The sequence below is a fragment of the Lagopus leucura genome, unplaced genomic scaffold, assembly GCF_019238085.1.
Source record: "Lagopus leucura isolate 7727_CA_CO unplaced genomic scaffold, USGS_WTPT01 145-8_obj-0_obj, whole genome shotgun sequence".
In the NCBI taxonomy this organism is placed as follows: Eukaryota; Metazoa; Chordata; class Aves; order Galliformes; family Phasianidae; genus Lagopus; species Lagopus leucura.
In genome coordinates this window covers 109,910-137,613 of record NW_024966735.1, presented here as the reverse complement: position 1 = coordinate 137,613, position 27,704 = coordinate 109,910, and the positions used below count along the sequence as shown (strand labels likewise).

Below are 27,704 nucleotides of genomic sequence, written 5' to 3'. Positions count from 1 at the left end.
GCAGCGCCGGGTGCAGCCGCAGGCACGCAGCTCTCGCTGCACGGTTTGCACGAGCTGCAGCACCGAGAACCGATTTTCTGTTCGGCTGCTCGCTGGATCGCGGCACGGCGGCAGCACGGAGCAGGATGAGCGCCTGCCCTGCTGGGAGGCAGCGCCGCGCAGCGCCGCGCGCTTCAGGCCTCGCTGTTCAGCACAAGGCTTCTTCTTTTTGCCCCTCCCTGCCCCCTTCTCAGCTCCATTCTCAGCGGTCGGCAGCACAGAGCGCCGTTTTCCCCTTGCTGAGAGCGCAGGCCCACGCTGCAGCATTGCAGGCACCCCGCAATGAAAACAAATGAGGCAATGCGCCGGGTGCAGCAGGAGCTCAGGGCAGGTAACAGCGCCAGCAGCACCGCAAAGGCAGCAGGAATTTCTCCACGCAGCTCCGGCTGCTGGGGCACAAAGGTCTCCTCACCTCTGCGGGGCGCCCAGCAGCCACCCGTGAGCCAGGCCTGCATTCCAGCTGCAGGCGATTCCCCACTGCCAACCCATCCCTGCAGCCCAGAGGAGCTGAAGGCTCCTTCCAAACGACTCCTCGACGAAGCCAGAAGATTTAACTTTGTTTTGAAAGTTTATTGGATCATCTCGACACAAAATCATTACAGCAGCTTGTGGTATGTTCTCTTTTTCTTTTTCTTTCTTTTTTTTTTTTTTGTTTTAAGGGAATGTTGATAGCAAATAAATTTGTGAATGGAACACATCATACGGGTTCAAAGTTCTAGAATCACTGCACGGGATTCTGTAAGAGGAGACTCTACATGCTACAGTGACAGCTTTCATCCATGAATTAAAAAAACACGAATTGAGGAACACCACCCTGGCAGACCCGCGGGATCCGCGCAGCCTGGAACACAGGAGCTGCCTCAGCAGGGGCTGAGCAACAGCAGGACCTGCACAGAGCTGCTCCTGCAGCACAGCCACAGCCTGTCCACAAACACGGACACGGAGGAGCAAAGTGTGAGGAGGGCAGCGCACAGTTAATGTACACGACGGCCCCAGGGAGGAGGGGAGGCTTCGTGCTGCTCCCCGCTGGAAGGGCAGCAGCTCAGCTCCTCCCCGGGGGAGTTTTGGGAACAGCAATCGATGGATCTCAGCCCCCACCTCAAAGCAAAACCGTTCTGTTTGCTGCGTGCGGAACAGCAACCACAACAGCTGGGAAAAAAAGCAGCACGATACTTTGGGGGACATCAGTTAAGCACATCTGTAAAGGACAGAAAACAGCCCTTCCTTTCCAGGCCGTGGTGCCACGAGGTTCAGTGCAGAAGGGGTTCGATTTCCTCCCCGGATCCCCTCAACCCCTGGCACTGCTGGGGAGCAGCGCTGCTCTGCCGGCTGTGCAGAGGAGCTGCAGTCACACAGGGGCTGTTGCTGCTATCGGTCAGCCTCTGGGAGGGAGATGGTGAAAGAAAAGCAGGAAAAAACCCCTCTGGATTTCCAGTTTCTTGCTACAGCACAACTTGTCAGGAATGTGAAATTGAAGTGGACTCGGAATACATCAGCAGAGCTCAGATGGAGCAGTGACAGCCTCCATCCGCAGGGACAGCAGTGGGAGCAGGCAGCAGCAGCGCCGCGTCCCAGCCCCAGCCCCACCAGGTTAAGGCTCACGGCAACGACCAACAGGAGCCCACCAACATCCCCCCCTCACACAGCTCAGAGGCAGAGGATGCTCGTGAGCCGATCGCAACGGATCTTGAGATCATCGTCATCACCACGTTTAAGGAAATAAAACAAAAAAGAGGCCGTCAGGTCCAGCATCAGCCTCTGCTAGAAACAGACATCACCCACAGCAGCCCTGGAGACACTGCAGCTGAGCACAGCCAGCCTCCTGGTAACAAGCACAGCAACACCGAGGGCTGAGTGCTGCTCAGTGCCCCGTCAGATGGAAATGGTCACAGCATCGCCGCGAGCTGCTGAATAAATAGCACCCCTCCCCCCCTGCAGTCACGTCACCGGATCTCTTTGGGCCAGAAAGGGTGAACAGCACAGTTTGTAAAAAGTCTCAAAATGAAAAGGTAACATACAGCCTGAAAATGTTTGAACTGCAAATGATGGTGGAGGTAACTGAAAAGCACGTGCCCCAGGATAGTGCATGCGTACGAGGGAGGAACCTGAACACTGGGTCTGCTTGCCGCTGCACGCCGGGTGTTTCTCCAAGTCGGGCTGTTGGTGTGGGCGCTCAGCACTTGGACAATGTCTCTTTCATCTCATCCAGCAAGTTGCTAAGCAGGGTGGGATCGCTGCATTTCCCATCTATGGATACAGAGTTCTCTCCCTTCAAGAGAAAGAAAAGATCCATGGCTGAGGCTCTCGGTTCTGTCGGCATCCACTGCTGCCCCCGTCACCATTTCAGCACCATTTCCCCCTTCCCAGTGAGATGAGGAAACCACAGACCCCGCTCCTCCCAGGTCCCGTTTCAGAGCATTCTGACACACTCACCTTTTTTACCAGCAGGCAGACGTGATGCCCTTGGATGGAACGGCTGTACATGGATGCACAGGAATCAACACGTTCCACAACTGCAAAGGAAGCAGAGCTGGCACTCAGTGAGAGCACTTCTTTAATGCAGTTTGCTTTCAGTGGAATGGAGCTGCTGCTGTCTGGCCTCAAGGAACAGAAACTCCTGCTGGAGGGGCCAGAAAGCCGAGCAGAGCTCATTTTAAGGATACAAAAGCATTGCAGAACTCAGCACCAGCTCTCTGCAATTCATTCACGCTCACCAAACACAGCAGGATTTCAAAAGACGGAATTTTGCCGGAGGTTCTGCAAGAGACCCACCTGAAAAATGATGATGAAAACAGATCTTTGCCAGGAGATGTTGGAAAGAAATGCTAATTCCATCTACTTTAACAGAACTCATGTGCAGATCTCCAGACTCCAGGAGCTTGGCAAAAGCATCACTGCAATACAGGAAGTCAAGTCAGTCCCTGGGCCACGAAGCCGGGTGAGCTCTGCCACGTCAGCCCCATGCAGCCCCTCAGACACGTCGGGATGCAGACGGCTGCACATCGCTCAGCTCTCAGGGAACGTGGGAGCCGTTCCTCTGACCGGTCACAGCGCCCTACGGCACCAACAGGAGCTGCTGCCACACACAGCGTGGCACTCAGCCCCTCCAGAACCACCTGGAGCAACCAGTGGATGCATTTCAGCAGCCAGGCATTATGAGAGACGACAGAACCATCACCAAACCCATCACCAGCAGCCAGAATCGAACCCATGCCGTGTCCTGCAGCTGCAGCCAAAGCTCAGCTCCGCATGGCAGCAAAGCCCCGTGCAGGAGGTGCCCCAGTGGCACTTACCTATAGCAAGGCGTCGTGATCAAGTATGAAGCGCAACTGAAGTGCAATTTGAAATCTAGTTTTTCATGGGTTGAACCTTCATCATTCTGCAACAGGTCAAAGGAAAGGAGATGAACGGGAGCCCCGAGGCAGCGAGAGGAGGCACCACCCCCACCTCCAGCGAGGCACAGATGAGGCTTTAAGGCTCAGCTCCCCTTGATAAAAGCTGAGTGGGCCTCAAGGATCAGCGTGACGATGGCCACCGGGACCAGGTTTGGGCAGCTGAGTCAATACAGGCACCCAGAGCAGGTAAGGAACACAGCTGAACAGACCCAGCTCTGTTTTCCAGTTGCGTCTGGCTGAATTACGCCTTATTAATGTTACCTCATTACTATTTTCTTCAGCCTTGTGCCAGCTAACCAATCTGACAGCAGAGCACACCCTGAGTTGCCTCTCCTGTAACTGGTTGCCCTCCTCTCCCCAGCAGAGGCATCACTTCCTATCTGACAGGGCAGTAGTGTCTCAGGCTGCATTGCTCACACTGCCAGGGCTGACAATTCAGGGCATGCTTTATGCAGCACTCTTTGCTCGAGATGTCACATAAAAATACTTCTCACGTCACAGAATGGGCTGGTGCAGCAGAGATGAAATGAAGCCTCAGAGAAGCTCTAAAGCAGTGCTTTCCACCCCAGTCAAGCTCCCCTGTGCAGTTCCAAAGGAAGCAGAAGCACAGAGTTTAAAGCTGCACTTACTTTGACTATAAAGGACAGCGTTCCTTTTAACTTCTGAGCCATAACAATACTCTGAAGTGTAAACACAAACTGGGCTTCGTTAGAGATTCCTGGCATAAAGAAAGGAGAGGAAGAAGTCAGGTAAGGAAACTGCATCCATCTCATCATCATCATCAGAACAGAGCGATCAGCAGCAGCTCAGCTTTACAGACCCACTATTTCTGAACCAAGTTTCAACTTTTCCACGTAGCTGGAAGTTGTGATGTGCACAATTCCTCCTTTGAATTAACAGCGTTACAGCACTGAACCCCTGGATATCTGGAAGGCAGCCCTGATAGCTGCACTCGGTAGGAATCAGGATCTTCTTTCATTTGAAACCTCACAGCAAACAGCTCCTGAACTGGGGATTCCTGCTGGTGCACATTTAGAGGCGTACCAGCCTGAAAAAGGAACCCTGGCAGCTGCACTCCCAGCCCCTGCACCCTGGCTTTGCAGAACCACCTGCATTCACAGCCTTGCCTAAGGAGATTTATCCTCTGCAATGAACTGCGTGAAACTCAGGCAGAAAGATGAGTCTTTCTGGAAGGAAAAACAGCCAGAAGCTCAAACAATTCTTTCCAGCAGAGGGCAGCGCCGGACCAGGAGCGCTCCCAGCACACTGAGCAAGGCCCCGCATTACCAGGGGGCAGCTGGAAGGGCACAGGTATCCCGTCGTGCACTGATGATCCTTCTGGTCGGAGCATCTTAGTGTTGAGAGAGTCCAGGACATTGAGTTCCATGCTCTTAAGGAAGCTAGTGCTTTTGTTCTCGAAGATAACAGACACGGTCACTTGGCTGTCATTCTGCAGGTTTCCTTGGATATCGTAGGTCTGCAAGGGAGGAAAGAAAAATCACAGGGAAGGTTCTGAAGCTTCGTGTAGCACAGCAACAGGATGCACCACCAGCACATGGCAAGCTGCAAAGATGAGTCAGCGCAGCCAAAGGACAACAAAAGCAAGGTGATCAGCCCCACAGCACTGCTAAGGAGCAGGAGGACGTTTCAGCTGAAAAACTTGTTAATAGACAACCAAAGGGCTGTAAGGCAGAGCCCTGCTGGGCATCTGCCTCCTGGGATTCAAATCACTTGCTGTTAGATGCCTAGATGAAGCTGCAGCACCATCCTCTCAAAAAACAAAAAGAGAAGAAGAAATGCTCTGGATCTGAATGCCAACAAACTCACCATTTTAATGTATGGGTTTTCAGCAAGAAGGCGGTAGCTGGACATGGGCTGCAAAGGAACAGATGGCAGTCACACACAGAGGGCTGCTTTCTCTGAGCAGAGCTGATGTTCTCCCTCCCCAAAGAACAGTTCAGCTTCTGCCTTCCTCCCAGAGCTCCAGCTACTCACTGGTAGTGGCTCATCATCTAGTGTTCCATTCTGCACAGACTCTGCCATCTCCTCCTCGCTGTGGTGATGCTTCTTTTTGGATTTCTTCTTATCCTTTGATTTCTCCTCTTTCTCTTTCTTGTGCTTTTTCTTCTTATGCTTGGAGGATTGCTACAAGAACAATGAGAAACTCAAACAAATCCTTAAAGAAACCCACACAACCTTAGCCAGTACGACGCTGCTGCCCTGCATTACACAGCTGGCATCTCCTACCCCACAGAAACCCAGAACAGAGCCTTCATCCCATGCACCCCAGCCATCACTGAGTGCTGTGCTGAGCCCTGCTCTCAGCTCCATGCCTTAGAGCCCAAAGCAGCCTGGGATTAGAAGGCCAAATATTTTCAGCTGTTTGGAAGCTCAGTTTTACAACTGCTGCAGCTCTGCATCACCAGCCTCCACCCGGACAGGTGGAACAGGAGACACAGAACACAGCTGAGGCTGTCAGCCACTCAGGACTGCTTACCTTCCCTTCATCCTCCTCTTCTTCTTCCTGCTGCTCTTCCCTTTCTTCCTTTGTTACCCCTTCAGGCTCAGACACAACAGCAGCACTCGCTTGAGGCCCGCTCTGAGTGGATGATCAGAAGGATGATGACACCAATGAACACAGCTGAATCCCAGAATAGAAACCGTGACAGCGACACCCGCCCTCCTCCCAAACTGTTATCAGGAAGTTACACGACAATAACAGGTATCAAAGCTGGCATCAACTTCATGCTGCTGAGACTTGGCCAAAGATCACTCGAGGACAGGATAGCAAAGGCTTCTGCAGGGAATCAATGCCTTGTTTTCCATTTCTCCTGCAGAGTCTCCCATAGAAACTCAGTTTTTCTGTCAGACTGGGTCTCTCACCTCCATTAATATGGCTGGTTTCTAGTTCACACTGAGAACTAAAACCACAGGTTAGTAACACCGAAACTCACAGAGCCTGCAGCTCCACCTGCATTTACTTCCACTGACCTGCACTGTGGTGAGCCTGGAACCTCCCACAGCAGTGCCTGAACTGGGGACACAGCTTCACTGCCTCACGGCAACACAGTGGGCAGATAAACCCAACAGCCCTTCCCTCCTGCAGTGTGACAAAGCACCGCCACCGCAGCTGAGATGCAGCTGTGAGAAAGGAGCCCTCTGACACTGCGGTGTCTACCTGTGGCTGGGCAGCAGAGCCAGGAGGTGGAGCCGTGGAGAGCCAGAAATCCAAGTCTTCCTCCTGAATGCAGAGAGGAGACAGAAGCCATCATTGTAGCTCTGACTCCTAACCAACAAGCACAAAACACGGCAGAAGACATGGACGACAAGAGCTGTTCATAAAAGAAAGCCTCGAATTACCTTTTTCACTTCTTCTTCCTCTACCACCTTTTTCTCTTTCTCCTTCTTCTTCCCTTTGTCTTTCTCCTTTTCTTTGTGTTTCTTTTCCTTCTTTTTGGGTTTCTTGCTTTTTTTCTCTACAGGTGGAGCTTCGGAGTCAGGCGTCTTCAGGGCTTCAGCATTCCTGTGTCTCTGCACTGGCAGCTTCTCACTGTCTGCTAAGGGTCTGAGATACAAACACAACATCAGCCTGCTGCAAGGACAGACTCCCTTCACTCAGATTCTCTGCTTCCAAGACAAAGTCTGGTTCTTGCTGGTTATTTTTTTGCCTTTTACAAGTTGGACCCCAAATCTAAATCAGCACAGATGGACCAGAAGTAAGGTTTAAGTCACTGCAGTCAGTGCTCTCAGATTAGAAAGCTGAGCAATGTTCTGAAGGAGACCTGAAGCTTGTGGTAACATCTGCCACCCAGGTGCCAGCTGCAGACCTGTGGGTAACCCTACAGAAAGGCACACGGTGTGGTGTTGGCTCTGAACACATCACTGAGCAGAGGTGGGTTTAAGCAGCAAAATGTTTGGCAGCTGATGCTACGAAGCTGTGCTCTACTGTGACACTGAAGAGCTGTGCTTCACGGCAGGCCTTGTTTCCAGAAAGCACCACCAGCAGTTCAGATTTACATCATATCCAGAATCCATTACTTGGGAAAAAGCACCACAAATTTATTCACTCTCAAACTCTGTCTAGAAGAGAAAAAGCTGGCTAATTGCTTCCTTTCCTACAGCTTTTGCTTAACCATTCATTTTTTGCATTTCAGCAGCAAACATTTAAGCAGCAAGATATCCGCTGGCCTCACTGCTGAAGGTCAGCAAGGAAAACACCCAGACAGATCTGAGGATCATTGATTTCAACAGCTTCGTGACCCCTCACATATTCGTGCCATCCACTAAAATCAACCAAGCTGAGATAAGAAGGTGAAGCACTTAGCAGTACAGTCTTACCTGGAAGGCTTCCCTGAAACCAGACTGCATGTGAGCGTGACACAGACATAGCAGTGCAAGCACAGAAGGAAAGAGAGGACACAGACATGAGAAAACGTGAGAGGAGAGCACAGTGACTCATATGAAATGGGGAGAGAACAGATGAGAACAATACAGAAGCCCGATCAGATTAGAACAGTTCTCAACAGTGGCACTGCACTGAAGCTCCACAGAGCACACAGGTTTGCCCTGTGCACAGCAGGTCTGAGATGAGCACAGATGAGCACAGATCACACTTGGTGCAAACGCACACGGAATCAGAGGTGCCCCCAAAGGCTCAGGCATTCACTTCTGCTGGGACCCAGCCACACAAAGTGTTTTATCCACCCTCCCCAAACTGCCAGTATTTCAGCAGCTCAGCTTTTGTCATCTACACTGCAGCAGGAACCCAACCTGAAGGGCCACCTACAGTTACATCAAAGGGTGGAGAGAGACTCAGGGCTTTTCACCCAGTGGGCTGCAGCAGGGCCCTGGTAAGCCTGGCCTCAGCCAAGCCCTCCTGCTTTCTGGTTAGTCATTAAGTTCACACACAAAACTTACTTATCCAGATCTATGTCGAGTGCCTTGTATGGATCATTGGGATCCTTGTCATCCTCATCACTGGGCAATGCGTTCTGCAGGAGAGACAAAGAGACCCTCAGCTCACAAACTGTACCTCAGGCAACTTCTACATCAAGCTTTACATCCCCCAGTGCAGTTTGTTGGTGCTTCTTAAGCTTGCTAACCACAGAGCAGGGCAGCTTGCAGCCAGGCCCAGCAAGTCTTAACAACAGCACACATTAACACAGCATCTCGTTACAAGACTAATTTAGAACAGAAAGCCATTCTTCTCAGATCGCAGGATCTGAATTGCTGCCGTTTGGTTTTGATTAACAGAAGTTTTAAGAACAAACACAGATCACATCACCAGCACGTGCAATTAACTGCAATCAGCTGCAAACCTGCTGACTAGACAGCAAGACAACGTCAAAGCGAAGCAGCAGAGCATAATGAACAAAGCGACTGCTTGGACAGCGTTGCTTTTACAGCAGAGATGCACACTGCTCTTTGTGCACAAGAAGAGATCCCTCCCCCTGCAAAGCACAGCTCAGGGCCATCTCCATCACTCAGTCCTTCACCAGCTCTGCAGCCCTGGGGGAGGCTGCCTTCTAAGAGCACAGAGGCCAGCAGCTGACCTCGGGCATCTCCTCTGTGATGATGTCCACGCGGTGGGCTGGAGCGATGTCCTCCTCGCTCTCTGTGTGCAGCGAGTTGTGGCGGTGATGTTTCCCTCTCTTTTCCTTTTTCTGTTTTTTCTTTTTCTTGTCCTTCTCCAGTTTCTGTTTATGCCTCCGCTCTTCTTCCAGTTTCACGTACTGGTCAGACATTGGCATTCCTACAGAAGCAGCCAAATTGTTTTCAGTGCACACGATCACAGAACCAATTTAGAGCCTAATGAATGCGTGCTACTCATACTTTACAATTAAGAATTTTACGTTATCGCTTTTGCTTAAGTTTCTGCACTTCATTTTCAGTGTCAGCTGCACCTACCTGGAACTTTCAAGGGGACAGAAAGGTCGATCTGGACCACAGGGATGTGTTCCACACCTGGAGTGTCTTGGTAACGCTGGGAAAATGAAAGTGTATGCTGTGAGCACTGCCAGATCTGTATAAATAGACATTTCTGAACAGCAGGCTGGTTAATCCCCTAAGTGAGCATTTTAAATGACAGGAATGGAAAAGCTTGGTGCTAAATCCTATCTGGTAGCTGGCTGTATGTTAGAGCCAACTGCTTGCTGTTATAAAAGATCCTGCCTCGGGCCCCAGTGCTTTAACCCTGCTGCTGCCATGGAAAAGGCTTCCTGCAACTCTGAAGGCTTTTTGGTTTGTGCTTTATGAGTAACAATTCACCACTTCACGTGGAATTTTGAGGTGCAGGTTGAGGAGAATGGGGGCAGCCCTTGGGACACGGAAGGAATAAAAGAGGAACTCTGCCTGGAGGGGATGGCAAGAAGAGCCCACTGTGACCTTCTGAGCACAAACACGCAGTGTTTGCAGAGGACCATGAAGGATTACTATTGAACTAACACTTTGAGGCCAGTCTTCCCAGCACTCTTAATGAAGTGCCTTTCGAGGTGAACCCCAAAAGCAGCACCCAGAGTGGGACAAACTCCTGCACAGGACTGTTACATAAAGGCAAAGCAGAAAAATGTCTTCGCAGCTTCTAAGGATTCACTGGTAAAATCCAGACAGTGAACTTTCCACGGCAACTCAGACAAGACTGCTCTCTGCAAGAAGGTTTTCTGCCACGGAAGCTGTGACAGTCAGCACTATTTTTAAACTGGAGGTCCAGGTCCACTGGAAATCCATGGAGAGCTGCCTGTTCTGGTGACATGTAGTCATTTGCAAGCTTTTCCAACAGAAAGAAGGCTCATAAAAACAGCTGCAGGTTGTCACTCCAGGCACTGCACTTATGTGATTGTAACTGCAGTGAGAATAATCACAAGTGCCCCTAAGGGAAGCTGCAGCACCAGCATTCAGAGAGACACAGTATGGGAGGCCAACAAGAGGTGGAATCAGACTCACTCACCTTCTGTGGGGAAGGAGAGCTTTTAATATAAAAGGGGTTGTTTGCCTGTTCTTGTTTCCGGGCTTCTCGACGCTAGAAGGAAAAGAGAATCTGTGCTTAGAGTGCTTGCTTACAAGCAGAGACATAAAAGGCAGCAGAATGCAAAATGTGGTCTTTTAATATTTGGAACATTGCCTACTTGCAAAAATTCTACAGCACAGCAGCTTGATTATGACAAAAGTGTTCTGAGTCAAGAGACATACTGGATATAACTTTAAGTCCCATTATTACTGTACAACTATATTTCTCTGACAACACTACCACTAAATGATGTGCAAAACAGCATCTTCACAATTCACTCACCCTGGCCAGTTCTTCTTCATCCATTTCTGGATGCCTGGGCTTGGAATGCCTTTGCTCCTCATCGTGAAAAATTGTTTTGGGCTTTTCATCTTCAGACTCACTGTCTGATGGAGGTTCGTTGATCCAGGCATCCAGGTCCAAGCTGGTAAGAGGTGCAGTAAACACAAATAGCTTGGTTCAGTACCTCTGAGTACTTCAGGGTTTAAAGTCATATCCCAGCTTTACTTTAAGGCTTAAGCAGTTTAAGTGAGGCTTTGCATGAGAGAAGGAACCTTACCCCTCTGGAACTGGGACTTTCTTCTGTGCCTTAGGAGCCACAGGGTTCAGCTCACCAGCAAACAGGGCTATTACTTCCTCAGCTACAGGCACTTCTTTCACTTGTAGCTTCTGAATGTATTTTATTAGTTGCAAGATACAAGAAGCCTAAGAACAAACACAAAAGCAATTTCAGAACCGATAATAAAACTTTCTGGTTTTACTATCAGAAAAGCCCCCCCTCACACTCCAAAGAAAGTCAGCTGAAGGTAAGTGCACTGACTGCTGCAGCTGGGGAGTTAAGGAAGCACCACCCCCCTCTTCCAGCTGCGTCCCCTGAACGGCCTCATTTTGTTCTCTTACCCTCTCCTGAACCTCCAGATCTGCGCTCTGCACAAACTGAGGCAAACGCTCGATCATCAGCTGTGTGATTTCCTGAGCTGCCTCCTTCTCCCCAGCCTGCTCTTTCTGCTGCAGGATGGATGCATACAGCTTCACCATGTTCTGCACGTAAACTGCCTGGATGTGGCCGGGTAGAGTAGTGACTTTAGGCCTCAGCATTGCTTCCAATGTTTGATTTGCTTCTTCCAGGTGTCTAGAAAGAACAGAATTGACATCAGGCACCAATGGAGAAACTTCAGCACTCTTGTCAGCCTTAAGAATTCTTCAGACACCTCAGCTGCAGCACAAATAAAGACAAGTTGGACTACATACACCATCACTGCTGCCTGCATTTTTCTCCTTCCAAGTGGCAGCAGTAACATGGCATGCATGAATTTACCACCTTATCCTTTCAGAGAAGCAGGGAAACAGTTCGGCTCCTCCCTTTACGAGTGCAGTATTTCCTCCAGTAACCAATTACTGCACCTTTTAAGTGCCATTTGCACTGGCAATGCTGGACCAGCAGCCCCTTCTGCCATCCTGCACTTCACTGCTCACATCGGTGAGGTTCTAGTTTGTTACCCAAGAAAAACAGGAACTAGTAGGCAATGCTTACTGCACAGAACACAGTTCACTGCACCACTGTTTGTGGCTTTAAAAAATCCAGTAGGGTCAGACAATGATTAAAGAGCTCCTTCACTGTATTAAAACTGCTCACATCCACAACCACGCCTGAGCGGGCAGGAATGCAGAAGAAAGATCAGATATTCAACATAAGCATCTGTCCTGACTACACACAACTGAGAACTGCTATGGTATGAAGGAGTGGGGAAGAAGCAAGCCTTTTGTTAGCAACAGCGTGCGTGTTTTGAGAGAAGAACAGCTTAGGAATCACTTGTCAGTGGCCCAAATCTTTGTGACCACACACTTACTCAGAGAACTCCCCACATATCCAGGCAGCAGCATACAGCACCTCGCAGATCCCATTCCTCTGCGTGTTGCTGGCGATGAGGTGAGCGTTGTCCAGCAGCATGGCCATCTGAGAAACTGCAAATTTACGGATAGCTTTCACCCTGATAGCTACATCTAACATCTGGGCTGCTATAAGGTGCCCGTGCCGCGTGCCTTCCAGCCGAGTCAGTTCCACCAAGATGCTGATGTACCTGCAGGAAGTGGAAGGGATGCAGTTTCATCAGACAGCTCTGCGCTGCCATGCTGATGGTGTCAAAGCAGACACAAAAACCACTGACCACTCAAAGTTGGTGATGTATTGGTAGTTGGACTGACTGCAGATGTCTATGATTTTCGTCAGCAGCTCATCCCGATACGTCGTCCCTTCTGCTTTATCCACGTGGATCATCAGTTTCTTCACTATCTCCATCAAGTTCTTCTTTGATACCTGTTGAAGGAGTTGTTACTGAAGTGCTGACTCAAAATAAGGTACTTCCTGTACCAAGTGCTTCCAATTCTTTTAAAGCAGATGTTAGCTCCTCAACAGACCTGAGTTTTTGTGTCACAAGGAAACCAGATGCACCCCACTAAGCCCCAGTTTTGCAGGCTCTTGAATGAAAGGCACAAACTGGAACCACAGTTTCAGAGATCAAGTGCTGTCACTTTTGCTCTTGCAGTTGGAATGGAAGCGTTTAAAGCTCTTTCATTACAAATAAAAGCTCTGGTATAGCTTTAATGATAAGGCAGTTATTAGCAAATGAGGGGGGGGGAGGATGAGAAAGTTGCATGTTTTCCTGAACCATTTACTTCCCAATTAAAGGGTCATAAGGCTGGAAGGGAAACAGCTGCAGAAACGTACCATGCCATACAGGAGGTCCAGAGCTCTGAGTCGGATAGACTCATCTTTGTCATCCAGACACTGGAGAATGAGGTCCTTGTGAGACTGAACCGACTTGGGATGTGTTTTCAGGATTTTGGACATCGCTAGCAGGCCCAGGTATTTCACTGTGCAAAACAAAATAAAACTTCTTTCCAAATATAGAAATACTGGTTGCTGTTGCCCGTGAAGTTTTGACATCGGCTGGTTCTGCTCACACCAACCTTCATAATTCAAACAAGTGTTTGTGACCAGGATGAACACATTTGAAGGCCAGCACATCACAGATGACCTTCCTTAATGTCACAGGGCCACACGTGAGGCCATGGCTGCACACACTGATCACTGCCTTTTCACACTCCAAGTTTTACTCTGATATCAAAACACGTTTTTCTCATACAGAACCTCTGGGTTTTGAGAGCTGGCATCGTAGGGTGAGCACAGCATAAAGAGTATGAAGAAGACTGATGTATTAAGAATGAGATCATTTTCCATGGGGAAAAAGTAGGATGAAAACCAACAATTAAAAATCTTGGCCCAAAATAAAAAGGATTTTTCCAATGTTCTTTGTTGTCATTAAAAAAAGTTGCATTCTTACATTTTACTGTAAAGCTCTGACTATCTGAACAGCCCTCACTACTTTCCCAAGCAGGAGGCACACTGAAAGAGAAGGCACAGAGCATGGAAGGAGAAGTGCTTTACATTTGGTAGACCATAAGCTGCAGCAATAACTCATCTCATTCGTTTAGAAGATGTTCAGTACAAGAAGAGCTCGCTATCTAAAATTATTTCCACATTACAGACCCAACAATTGTTTACAACAGCTCTGTAATACTGAACAAGATGTTTGGAGACACAGCTCACTGCACTAAGACTGCTGCAATTTCTCCCTTGTGAGTGCTTGCTCAGAGCTGCCATGAAGACAAGCAACATACTTACAGTTCTGGTCAGAGTCCTCAATCAATATTCTTAACTTCTGTACACAAAGCTGGAAGGAAAAAAAAAAAAGGCCAAGCTTTATAGGTCTACATTACAACAACTCTTTATGAAGTTGTTTTACATGCAGGGGTTGCTGGAGCACACAGGGAAGCATCCTGAGGAAGACCTGTGGCCTCTCGTAGTCTTGTTGCATGGCAAAACAAAGCAGATTTCATGATGTATCAATAGTAGTCAGCTGAATAAAAGAGTGAGAAAATCTTCAGAAGAACTTGCTTTCTAAACCAAAGGAAGCAACAGAATTCATAGGAAATGCTTCAGTCTGTAGGATCCTCCTAAACTGGAGTCATTTAGTGCTTTAGCAGAGGAACACCAGCTCATTTTCCCCACCACATTTGGGCTTACAGGGCAGAACACAAGACGTGCCATACCTGGATGCTGGCGCTGTGGTTGGGCATCCCAGAGGACAGAGAGATCAGAACTGAAATACACAAGCACACGTTTCAGTCAGCACTGCTGTGTTCTGGACACCACAAAGGCCAACAGACAGCTCTGCCCACAGGGGAGGCTGAGCTTCTGTTTGCTGCTCGCCTGCTGGGGCTTTGGGCAGCTTGGGAGGAGAGAGAAGAGAAGGAAAGGCCCTTCCACACACTGCAGCTTCATCTAACATCAGGAAAGCAATAAATTGCAGGGCAGGATGGAAACAAAAGCACGAGCTGTAGCAGAAGCCAGGTTGGAGCTGCTTAACGTTACACCGTGCTCTCATTAAGGATGATATTAGTGATATCCTGCTGCAGGCACAACTGTAAATACGTCACCAGCAACCGTGCAGATGAACCTCAGCAAGCATTTCCCTAACGTCATGAGATGCAGCAACGGATCCTGGAGTTTACTGTAATTAAATTGGAGTTTTCATCAAGTCAGCTGACTTGAGGCAAAGTCAGCTCCCACTGCTGATTACAATGGATGTTTGGGAAGCCCCCAGCAGCACACAGCCTGCACAAAGGTGGCCCTATCCTGTTAACTTCCTCAAATCAGCAAACACAGGCGAACTTTCCATGAAGAACTGATGGTATTTGCCATCTGATGGCTGCTGGCACGATTCACAGCTCTAAAAGCATTTAGGAGCTTAATATAAATAATCACTCATTGTTAACTGCTGCTTTATTTTAGCCTTTAGCAAACAGACGATAGCTGGAATAACTCAGCCTCATCTGCTGACAACCAAGGACTTCAGTCACAGCCCCACACTGAAACAGAACATGGAAAGTTTGCCAAGCAATTTAATTCAGTTATAAAATGCAAGAAATTAGAAAAGGTTTAAATAGCATTAACTAATGGCAAAGTTCATTGTGTTCTCTTCTAGGTTACAAATTTCAGTTCTCACCTGCTATTACTGTGTTCACACATTCGTATAAGAGAGACATGGCTGAGGTGCTGAAACAGAAATCAAGTGCTTTAAATAGGGAATAAAACCATCACACTTTTTAGAGCTATCAGTGATATCTCAGAGCTAGTTCACAACTTCAATTACACAGGAAATTAACTGCCAGGAAGCAATCAGCCCAAGTCTCAGGACTGGTTACAGAGCAGTGAACCACTCTCATCCAAAGACCAAACCAAACCCTCTGCCTACCCCAAGAATGGCAGATGGAGAGAATGAAGGATGGCACAGCACAGAGCTCCTGAGAAACCCACACTCTGGCAGCGAGGCACCCAACTACTTATGGTATCTTATGGCAGTTTGTCTCAGCTTTGTAAGAAACAGCCTCGCCATCTTCTGATGCATAAAGCCAACACACCTGGCATCAGGAAACAAGCCCAGTGACCCACCTACCAGGCACTTCCCCAGCCCTGAGTGACCAAAGCAGTACCTGCCACACGTACCTGTGTATGAGGTTGGTCAGAGGTTCAATCAGTTTCTTCCCCAGTCTGGGTTCTAGTGGAGTAAGAGCACCAAACTATGAAAAAAAGTGCAGACAAGAGACTGAATCAACAGCTGTTTTTAAGCAGTACAAAAATACTCCTTAATTGCATTTGTTACATTTAATCAACCTCTCCTAAAATATTTTTTGTCTTTGGTTACATTGACAGAAACAAAAGAGATTTATTTTTCACTCAGATTTAATGGTAACAATACCTCCAAGCAAGTAAACTGTTCTCACACTTAATCTAATGAAGATCTCAATCCTCTACACGTAGGTAAGGAATACTTGCCAGTTTTATAATTTTAATGAGAACCCAATTATTGGTTGAGGATGTCATCAGCTTGAAAAACAGTGGAGCAAGGGAAAGGTAGTTTTTGGGATTGCGTCGAGCCAGCTCACAAATAACATTTACTGCAGCAGACTGCACACCTGGGAAACAGAAGTGAGAGAAGAAGAGATCATCATGGCCTGAATTGAATTGAAGCTTCTGCTGCAAAATGCTCAGAGCAAAGGCAGCTCATGGTGCAGATCTGGGTGTTGCAAGGAACGGCTCAGCATCGTTACCAAAGGTGAGGGAGTAAAATAAACACAAAAACGCAAAGCAAACTGAGGAAGGAACTGAGGAAGGCTGCTCTCTAATACTGTTAGCAAGCTATAGATATCTGGTCTGGGTTCAGCAAGGACACTGCCATTCTCCTTCCCTCCTTACTGTGGATAGCTCATCAGACACAGATAACACTAAGAGAATAAAAGAAAAGCCTTATAATCTAATACAAGTGTTTCAAAACATTTGCTTCTTTAAAGTGCTTTATTTTGGTATTTTTCACATGCTCTTCTCTCCACAGGCTTGAGAAGCATTTACACTTAAGATGTTTTGGAAGAGAAGTTACTGAAATCCGCTCACCAGGATCTGGGTCTTCAAGTTTCTCTTTAAGGCGAGGAAACGCAGGACGGAGGGACTCTGGGTATTTCAGAAACACTTTGTACATGATGAGCACTGCCTTCTTCCTGATATAAGGCTTCGTGTGAGACATCTGTGAACAAAACAGCTGGGGTGAGGCTCTTACAAATGGACATTTCTAAGATTCTCCCCAAGGCCCCTGGCTCCTCATCCAGCTCTCTCACAGCTGGCTGATGGGTGACTCTGCTACTCTGGAGCTCAGTGAGGAGGCCTGGGCTGCCATCTCTCACCTCCACTACAAGAAACAACCAAGGGAAACCTCCAGAACTAAGTCAGGTCTGGAAAGGCTGCCCAAAGGGCTCACAAGGAAAAAGGATCACTTTTCACATACAGCAGATCTAAATCACACAGATTTGAACAATGTAACGTCTTTTAAGTAGAGGAAGGAAGTTATTTTAGTCTTATTGACTCACCAAGGTCATGATGTCATTTGCCAAGTCCCTGGCAAGATCTGGAGTAACAAAACAGGACAAGCCAGTCAGTGCAACTCCTGTATCATATTGGTTAGGGCTACTCAGATCCTAAAAAAGGAAAAACAGGCTCAAAAATTTAAGATCACAAAGGATGTTGAGAAAGTATTTTTTCAAACCAATTTCATTCATTCAGATTGGCAGCAGAGCTATTTCTATTCCAAGAGAATATTTATGTGCTCTATTATATGGAGTATTAAGTTGACTCTATTAAGTAGAGTCTCCTCCAACACCTGCTAAAACACAGCTACTGTGTTTTAATAGGTAATTAATAGGTGGGTGACTGCATCATGAAAGCAATTAGAGACATCATACCTCAGTGCTATTTCAGAAATGGCAAATAATTGTTTAAAACCTCTGACATGATTACAAATATGTTTAAAACCCTAAAAAAACAAAGAAGGAATTAAATACTAACCCTGTTAAGACAAAGCCAAACCGCCAGCAGCCTCACAGGGCGTGCTCTGATGATGAGCACAGAACAGTGCCCTCACCTAATTAAAGAAAGGAGATTACTTCCCTTCCAAGCTGCTGGCAGCACCGTGGCTTTCAGCCCAAAGAGACAGAATTCAAGCTGGGGTGCAGAACACAGCTCATCTGCCAAGTTTCTTTGTACTTGTTTGTAGGTAGAAAGTACTTCTAAAACCCAGCCTGGTGCATTAGATATTTCACCAGTCACATCTGAGTGCATTCAGATGTTGGTTATAAAGCTGGATCTCATGAAAGAGCATTGCAGGGTGAATTCAGTTATTGGGAAACAAAGATACGAAGGGAACAGCACAGCTTGCTCTTGGACTATGTGAATTAACACTGTGGAGTCACGTGGGCAAAGAAACCACGTCAGGAGAGCTAAACACAAGCAGGCCCTCAGGGCTCTGCACCACGAGCATCTCATTGTGGTACCTTTGGCAGGTGGGGGAAAATTAGATTCTACTTTAGGAACAAATAGATTACTTCTTAAACAGCAACAGAACTTCCCAACTGTAATGGCTGCAATGTATTTGAGTGTTTAGGAAAGACACTGCGTGAATTAATTCCCACTGGGCTTTTTAAGCAAAGAAACAGAGCTGGCATGAAGCAACACCAGGGAAACCTATAGAGAGCTTAAGACTGCATCAGTCCTTCAGATGCTGTGATGACTGTGAACCACGTGAGAAGAATTCTACTTCAACATATCTCTTGTCAGATAAATAAAGCGCTGCATAATCTCTTAAAAGACAAATAGGAAGAAACCAGGAAGTGAAATTGAGAATTTACCTTCCGGATTTGATTGGTGGTCAACATGATGACATCAGTGCCTTCGTGAAAGCACTGAGAGGCAGCCAGGTACCCAATTCTCTGTGAGAAGGCAAGGAGACACAAAGGCATTACATAACGTTTAGAGATGTTTAGATCAAGAACAACCAGGTGTTTAAAACAGGCACTGGGTTTGCTTAACAAAAGAGGGATGACAGTTGTGTGACAGTTTTCTGTTGTTTCCTGATACAAACTCTTTTTAAGTGACACCTTCAGTTGTAATGCTTCTCTTTTAGGATATTAAAATCAGCTTCATCTCCCGTCCTTCATTAGGATATACAGACTTAATGGCCAAGGAGATGCAGAAATAAAGTAGGACTGTCATTAGGAGAAATGGGGAATATTTATTACAGCTGCTGCACTTCAAACAAGCACTCCCTCATTCCTGTCTTTGGGTATGGAAGCCCAGCCTGGGAACTGGACCAAACCTTTCAGGAACAGTTACACAGCAATTGCACACTGAAATACATCACAGGGAATCTCAGGTGGCCTTCATGAACCAAAACAACTCCACAGCCTGGCTTTTCCACAAGAAAGACAGCAGCTGCCAAACCAAGACCTGCTAGAAAAGCCTGCGGTGGCAGGACAAGTAGTGCCCAGGTACTACAGAAAGTCTACTTGCTTGGCTTCCTGAAGAAATCAGACCTAATGATGACACATCAGCACATCCATTAATTACAGCAGTGACACAGCTCGGCCCGCACAGCGGTAATTAAACAGAAAACTCACTTTGAACGTAAACTTGGATGCGCTCATGACTTCGATAATGTTGAAAGCAGCCCAGCTGATGTCATAGCCCAGCATCTGTAACTGTGAGCAGAGAACAAAGTGACATTTCTGTAACTACAGACTCAGAGAATCAGGCAGGAGAGCTCAGAAAGATGAAACAAGGGTCCAAAAATAACAATGCACCTCATGACCAAGCCCTACACTGCATTCTATGCCACGGAGGAGTTAAAGTTACCCAAAGTCCCACCAGAAGCTGTAGAATTAATTGGCAGTTGCTCCAGGTACTGCCGTGCAGCTGGACAGGCACCACCTGGGCAGCTTCTTTCTAAACAGAATCACAAAAGTCACTCTTTAACAGTTTCCCCACTCCACAAAGGGCTGCACGAAGAGGAACCAACACCAGTTTCAAGTCCTCGTGCAACTACGTGCTCTTACTTCATCCAGCTGAAAACTACTCTGTTATTGGATTAGCTTTGAGCAGCTCAGTTTGCTGACCCAGCTCAGCGAGATGAAGTCGCACAAACAGCAGCACCAGCACAAGAACAGGAAAGGAATGTGCAGGCACTGGTGGCAGAGATGCACGTGGGAGCACTGCCACCTGCAGCACGTGCCTCCAGGACGGAGCTGCCACGAAAGCACAGCCCAAGAAGAGGCCAGCTGCCAGTCAGCAGGTGAGAAGTGACACCGGTGATAGCACAGTATTCAGCCAGGCACTTACATATGTGAGCTTGCAGACGGCGTTTGCTTTCACTGCAATGTTATCCTGCTTCAGCTCCTGCTTGATCTCATCGATGCACTGGGAAATGTACTTTGCCTGAGGGAAACAAAGAAGTGCTGCTCATTTAACAGGGCCATTCCCCTCCATGGGCTTCCAGCAGTCAGTGGGGAGGACGCAGGGCAGACCTGCAAGAACCAAACCTCTCTCACGCACGATCTTTAGGTAAGGCCTTAATTCCAAAGGAAGCTCTCATTCACAAGAAGCAGTGCTGTTTATTATGAAACAAAGTACACCCAGGTGTTTCTTCAGTGCCTTTCCCTCCTGCTCCCTTCCCACCATAGAAATAACCATGTCAAAGACAGGCCACAGCTCAGGTGACATCAATTTCCCTTCCTCTGCACACAGCACCTGGCCCAGACTCAGATGCCCACTGCATCCCAGGGTGAGAACCCTCAGCGGTTTTCCTGCCTCGATATTTGTCTGATTCTGTCAGTAACTCACAACCAGACGTCACAACATTTACATTTCATGTTTGGCCTTTCACTTCTTTCCAAACCACATCTGTGATTGTAGGAGGGATGCGGCAAAAGCATCATCTGAAACCATCAGTGCAGATTTTACTTTGTTAGGATGTTTAACTCAGACTCTTTCTGGTCACAATTAATTATGATTGAAGCACAGAAGGCATCTGCTACAGAAATCATACAAACATAAAAGCGAGGGCTTCATTGTCTCCTCAGAAAGCCACACATGCACCACTGCACTCATCATCAAGAGAAATGCATCAGCTGCAAGAGGAAGCAGAGCAGGAGCAGAGCTCACAGCACAGCTCTGCCCTGAGAGCAGCACCTGCCACCAAAGGGCTTCTTCAGCCTGCTTTTGAACGACACAGCCCTCTGCACTGTGTTCTGTGTTATCCCAACTGCTTTTTGGCCTTCTACCCCATCCTACCTTCAAGCTGTGGCATCCAGCTGCTCAAGGCTAAGAATGTTGTAATTGATACACAGTGCATGGCAGCATCATGCAACCACACAGGGCCTGAGGTGCACAGAGACGCTGCAGCTGATCCCAGCACTGGGACTTCTCAGCCAACAGGAGCAGCACTGCCTTCAAACACAGCAGCTTCACGGGTGACACCTCCCATGAAAAAGAAGTTTGGGACTCAAAGCTTGGCCTGGGGGTGGTTCAGGCCCAGGCAGCTCCCATGGGAAACTTAAAGTCACGTTTAATGCAAAAGACAACTGGCAGGAAGAACTGCACACTTGATCTGAGATGCTGAAAGTGTGACAGAGGCAACGTGCAACTGATCCACAAAGGCACTGCACCCAGCCCTGAATGTTTTATGCACACAGAGCACGGCAGCAGGCTGTCACCCAACCCTGCACCCCTGTATCACATTGCACAGCCCGGCCAGCACTTCATGCTGGGTGCTATGGAGCAGGTTCTCAGTCCTTATGCACACAGCCAGAAAGTGCTCCTGTCACTTCTCACGGCTCTTACCCCCAAAGTTCTTTAAATGTCACCCTCAGTTTCCCAAGATCCTCTCAGACGAAACACTGCATGACCACAGGGCTGAAAAAATAGCATGGACATTAAATATGCACCCCAGTAGAGCCACATCCAGCTGCCCCTGCAGCCTACAGGCAAACCTTGTCTGCAAATGAGACTGATGTAGCGAGCAACTTCCTTAAAAGAGGGTGGAAAAAGTGCACTGCAGAGCCCAGAAAGAGATGTGAAACTGAAATAAGGCATTCTGAAGAGCAGAACGAAGTCCTTTCCCAACACCAGCACACCAAATCCTGCAGAAGGACAAGGAACCCGAGGCCCTATAAATAGAAAGCTTTAAAGGCTCAGCAGGCATTAACTTTCTGTTAATCTCCCTGGAGTAGCACTGCCATCCAGGAGCAGAATGAAGGGAACACATCAGCTTCACCTCCCCCCAAATCCTGCTGCCCAGATTCACCACTACAGCTGATGGCAAAAGGAGCCACGTGCACAGAGCCACCCAGCCACACCACACAGTGCGAGAGCATTCGCATACCTGTAGGCATTGCAATCCCACAGCAAGGCCCAAATATTTGGGGGGGGAGAGATTTGAAAAGTGAAACACACCAAAAGCTGGTTATTTTTCCCAGCACTGATTTGCTGATGGTCCTTGCATAAGTGTTTTTAGTGCCTGCTTCCTATGGTGTGAAGAAATGCTTCCCTGGAGGGCACTGGTTCACTCTTGCCTTAAATGCCTTCCAGGACCACTGAAGAAAGGAATGGAGAAGGCACACACCTGGCTCTGTGCTCAATCAGATCACGGTGTTGAACTGATCATCTCCCCATCACCAGCTCCCAGCTACACCCACTGCTTCACCCAAAGCCTTCCTGGGATGCAACCCAACTGCTCACAGCCGCCGGAGGAGCACCCCACAGCCCAGGTATTCACAGGCTGCCCAAAAGGCAGCTCCATGGGAGCAGTTCCTTGTGCTGCTGCTGACGCAAGCAGAGGCAGTGACAGCACAGCAGAGCACCCAGCAACAGCAGCGCGAAGCTGAAGGGCACACGGTGATGGGGGAAGAGAGCAGGACTCGATCTCCTGAGCTCCACTCCGACCCCTGTGCTGCTGTGAATGTGAAGAGCCAAGAAAGGCCATGAATGTGAGCTGCTGTTACCCAGTGGAGCCCAGGGAGATCCTCAAAGGCCCTGTGCCAGACCCAAACTGCCCCAGGAGCACCAAAACCAGTGTGAGAAGCAGCACTGAGTGCAAAGGTATCAAGGATGATACCTCCAAAACGAAGGAGGAAAGGAAGGAAAAGCAATCCTGTGTTCACAGCCCAGGAAAGCAAACACAGCTGGATCTCTGAGTCCTGGGCAGCAGCCTCAGATCTGTCAGCCACTGCAGCAGCAAATGCCTCCCACCAGATCAGAGCACAGAGTCCAACATCAGCACTCCCTACCTGTTCTGTCCTTTCAGGGTTAAATGCAGGGTTTTAAGATGAGCACGATTAACAGCAAACACCAGAGGGAGCGAGATACGGTCTGCAATGGATGCACAGTTACCACCATAGAGCAGAAAAAGTTTGGGATAAGATAAAGTGTAGAAGAACAAAAGAAAAAAAGCACAGAACGTGACATTTGGGTTGAGTGTTTAATGGTTTTTGGTGCCACTGAGGCCTGACATTGCAAAGCCCAGGGGGATCTGAGCTGAGACACCACCTGCAGGAGAGCAGCAAGTTTGGCCTAAGCTGATTTATAAATCAATAAAAAGCATTAAAACTTTTTACTTTTGGATTAAGCAAGTAGCGCACGGCGGCCTATTTCTGAGTCTCTTAATAGAAATGCCTCCAGTCTGATGACAGTTTTATTAATTACACAGCAATTAAACATTCCTCAAGGGTTTATGCTAAGACACACACGAGCAAATAAGTTTTCAGATCCCAGAGACGCAACAGACAGAAGTGCTCAGCCCTGAGAAGGCAGCATGCACTCCACCTTTACCGACACAGCGCCGTGCAAAGAGCTGCGGAGCATCTTCACCCTGCACCTTCCAGCTGTCAGTTCCACATTTCTCTCTCTGAGGAATTTCAGGCTCTGATGAAGGTAAGCTCCATTACAGATACAGGACCAAAGAGTGCTTCTAAGTGAAAAGCCTCAAGGTTCTGGCATATCCCTCAAACTCGCATAGTAACAGTTTTTGGGCAGCTTCTGCTACATCCTCCAACACGGCCACTGCTCACAAAGGACCCATTTTCTGTGCTCAGCACTGGGACAGGCAGCCACATCAAACCCAGCCTCCATGAGCAAACACAGCCAGCTGCAATGCCATTTCTCCCCCCAGCCCTGCAGGAGCTGCAGCCCATGCCCTGCTCTGCTGGCTCAGCTCTCACTGCCATGCAGCTCCCTGCAGCCGCCCAGCCCTCTGCGCACCGTCCCCACGCCTGCTTTGTCTTTTCCCAGCAACTCACAGGCATGAAGAATGAACAATACAACTCCAGAGCCACTCCAAAGCAGATGGAATAATGGCTTCCCTTCAGAAGTTCCGCCACACACACGACAAGCAGTGAGTGATGGAGCAGCAGTGACAGAGTGCTCTCTGCCATTGACAAGCTGCACTGCCCAGCACTCAAGTGGGTTTTTCAGCACTGGGCACCAACGTGCTCTTGGCATTCCTCAAAATGCCTGCTGTGTTCCGGCCCTGCTCCTCTGCCTTTAGGTATTACTGCTGCAAAAGCAGCCAGGAGCCACATTGCCAGAAGGCCACAGTGCTAGCTGCTGCTCAGCTTCAGCAGCTGTGAACAGAAGACTGTAGAAGATCCCTCACAGCTCCTCCTACCTGACTGAATCTGAAAACGCAGCGGAGAAGTGCCAGGATCTGTGCAGTCAAGGGCAGCATCCCCGTGCTCAGCTGGGCAGGCTCTGCAGCAACACCAGCCCCCTGCCCTCATGCAGCAGCCGCTCAGAAGCGATGGTTCCACCAGCCTGCTGCTCCAGGCACCTCTGAGCTGCTCAGCACACCCCTTGTTTGTCCCTCATGGCACAAAACCACACCAGAACCAATGAAAGACTCACTGCTTCCACAGCCAAAAGGATGCCATTTCCAAAGACAGAGATAGCAGAGGAAGGCCCAGGGAGCACAGAGCAGGGTACCTCGCAGATCTGGCTTTTCCTCAGATTTTCAGCTTGCACGAGGAAACAATGCAGGAATTAAAGAATCTGCATGCAGTGTTGAGAAGTAAGCAGGGTGTGTTAAACAAGGAAGTCTATGCAGCAATGCTATGCCATGCCATCCAGCATGGTGCTTGCTGCACAGGAGCATTCCTGAGACAGGAACACCAGCACTGAGCAGTGGCTGCATTAATTCGGGGTGTCCCGCTCCCACAGAACACCAACACTCCCACTCCAACATTTGAAACACTAAATAAATGGGTCAGCTTTGGATATAGCTCAGAAACTAAAATTAAAATGGTCTCTGGCAGGTAATTAAGCACTCTGCAGCAAAGAGCTGGGCTGAAGGGCTCATCACCCCCAGCTCCTCTGCAGAACTGAGGAAAACACTTCAAGCGTTGCCATAAAGCTGGCAGTGCTCCTTCAAGCTCACAGCTGGGCTTGGGTGCACCCCCAAACCCCAGCACTGTGGGAACACATGAGCACCAAGCTGGAACGCAGCAAACCCGCTGGGAAACTTCCACTGCTTGTGCAGGATCACATCTGACCCTGAACGACAACCACTCTGCACGTCAGCACAAGAGCAAAGCTTGCAATGGCACCTGCAGAGGGATGGGAAGCTGTCAGGTTTAAGAACAAAAAGCATCACTCAAACAGAACAATAAACCATAAACGTGCCTTCGGTTCTTCCAGCATCATTTTAATTTTACTACTAAACCCCTCTTTTGAAGACTTTTCTTTCTTGTTGAGTGAGATCCAGCAGCTAAGAGCCCTGCCACCAAAACATGCCGTTTGTTTCAAACAAGTTTACTCTTTTGGATGGGACAAAGCATGCCTCAGGCTCAGATCCTCACCTCATGACACACGCAAGTCAGTTGAACAACTCCATTCAATATTTGAGCAACACTCACTAGGCAATGAACAACAGGAGCATTGTAGGAAGACTTTTGGCAGCTACTTCCTCTAAAACACCATTCTGATCTTAGCATCCTGTGAGGATTAGAAGATGCCCACAGCCACTCCCTGGGAAGCACCAAACCAAAGCCCAGCTTCTCGGTAACGGATGGCTGAGCTGCCAGAGCTGCAGGAAGGAACAGCCATGTGCTTCCAGCATCACTTCTGTGCCACTGAAGCAAAAGCTTTGACAGATTCCAAAGCACACAGCCTTATAGAAGACACACGTTTCATCCATGAATACCTACTGCCCAGCTTTCAAATGGAAGAGCCAGCACTGTATGAACTGCTCCACGTTACCACCCAAACCTGTCACTGACATCGGCCTCTTGCTTACACAGGGGGTGACACATCAGCTTTGAGCTCAGTGTGAGGCAGCAGGTGTCTATGGGCCTCTTCACCTGTTCTAGCTTCAAGTACAACAGCACATTAAGCAGCCCACAACAACCTGCTTCCAGGCCCCCCCCAGTCTGCTGTGGTTTGCAGGGAACCACAGTCCTTAGCAGCCAGAATGGTTCTGCAGGCATCATTGCTAGCAAACGCCTCATCCTGTGCACAGTGACCTGCTTAAAAGCCATCAGAAAGATCAAGTGGTTTCGGAAGTGGTGTTTGCACCTCAGTTCAGCAGGCAATGAGATCCTGCAACACACAAGTGTGTGGCCATCTACCTGATAATTAACATAATTGGGAAGACACAGGCAGCAAGGCTAACACTTAACCTATGACACTACAAAGTCAATGCAGAAAGTCTCACGCAGCGTGTTCCTAATGAGTAATTACCTAACCTATACTAATTTGCTGAGCATGTGCCTCTAACAGAACAGAGAATAACAGCCAACGTGCCCGTTTGCTTTCTGCCTCGAGATGAAGAAGGCACGTTTTTGTGTGCGATTCTCACAGGAGCAGAGCCACACCACTCTAGACAGAGACAGCCTTAAGGAGCTCTCAAGCAGGAGAAGAGGAACTTTTAACGCGTGCAGACAGCATTAGAACAAGAATGGAACGGCTCCAAAGTAAAAGAGAGGAGATACGAATCAGACGTGAGAGGAAATCCTGCACCCAGAGAGCAGCGGCACCGCGCAGCGCTGCGGGTCCCTATGCCTGGCGATGCCCCATACCCGGATAAAGCCCGTGCAGCCCGAGCTGTGAGCGCCGACCTAAAGCATTCCGTGCTTCGAGCTCCACCAGCACCGAGTTGGGCCGAGCGCGGCCTTCCCGGCCAGCACAGCGCGCCGTGTAACCACGGGCCGAGCAGCACAGCGGCACCGGGCGAGGCCGCCCCTTCCCCGCCTCCTCCAACCCGCACACGTCGGTCGCTCACCTCGTCCTCCTTGTGGTTGCGGATCCCCCTCACCAGGTCCTGCAGGTTCTTATCGAACATGCGGTCGATGCTGCCCTTCACCATCTTCAGCGCCATGGTGGCGGCGGGGCCGGGCCGAGGGCCTGAGCCGGGCGCGGAGGGGCCGTGCCCGGCGGGACGAGCCGCCGCGGCTCCTAATAGCGCTACGGTCAGGTGAGAGCAGCGGGCTGGGCCGCTCACATCCCGGGCGGGAGGTGTGGAGATGAGGGGCGCGGCGCAGAGAGGGGGGCAGCCCCGGTTCCGGCAGCGGGCTGCGCTCGGCCTGCGGGTGTCGACAAAATGGCGGCCGGTCAGCTGAGGGCTCGGCCACGCCCCGCGGGTGGCCACGCCCCTTCCGGTTATCGGACCGCCCGGCGGCTCCAGGCCACGCCCACGCGGCTTCCCGCGCGCCCTCCGCTGACCGCCGTCTCGCCGCTTTCCGCTGGCCACGCCCACCTCGCGACTCCGCCCACTCCGTAGCCCCGCCCACCGGCCGTCCCACGTGGCAGTGCGGCGCGCTGGCTCGCTCTCCCC

The 27,704-nt window shown here is 49.1% G+C and overlaps 1 protein-coding gene across 1 annotated transcript; it reads right to left on the bottom strand.

Annotated features, from left to right (window-relative positions):
- Nucleotides 1–594: 594 nt before the first annotated feature.
- AP3D1 (adaptor related protein complex 3 subunit delta 1) lies at nt 595–27,305 on the bottom strand. The gene is made up of 32 exons (XM_042893407.1): nt 27,153–27,305; nt 20,225–20,320; nt 19,507–19,587; nt 18,739–18,819; nt 17,425–17,532; nt 16,955–17,084; nt 16,340–16,479; nt 16,010–16,083; nt 15,510–15,559; nt 14,554–14,603; nt 14,126–14,174; nt 13,169–13,314; nt 12,609–12,757; nt 12,291–12,521; nt 11,341–11,572; nt 11,000–11,145; nt 10,723–10,864; nt 10,381–10,452; nt 9,342–9,417; nt 8,987–9,186; nt 8,352–8,425; nt 6,795–6,999; nt 6,613–6,675; nt 5,932–6,033; nt 5,430–5,579; nt 5,262–5,309; nt 4,722–4,911; nt 4,064–4,152; nt 3,333–3,418; nt 2,812–2,933; nt 2,473–2,552; nt 595–2,308 (listed from the first exon to the last, which is right to left on the bottom strand). Exons 1-32 carry the CDS (start codon nt 27,246–27,248, stop codon nt 2,213–2,215), a joined length of 3,654 nt encoding a protein of 1,217 aa, XP_042749341.1. The 5' UTR covers nt 27,249–27,305; the 3' UTR covers nt 595–2,212.
- Between the last annotated feature and the right edge of the window lie 399 nt (nt 27,306–27,704).

Bases quoted from the DNA above. Each gene is read 5' to 3' on its own strand.
- AP3D1 (XM_042893407.1), bottom strand. From the start codon at position 27,248: ATGGCGCTGAAGATGGTGAAGGGCAGCATCGACCGCATGTTCGATAAG. The intron at 17,533-18,738 runs GTAAATTCTCAA...TTCCTTTTTTAG, and splicing joins CCACCAATCAAATCCGGAAG to GATCTGAGTAGCCCTAACCA. The intron at 5,580-5,931 runs GTAAGCAGTCCT...TTGTTCTTGTAG, and splicing joins AAGAGGAGGATGAAGGGAAG to CAATCCTCCAAGCATAAGAA.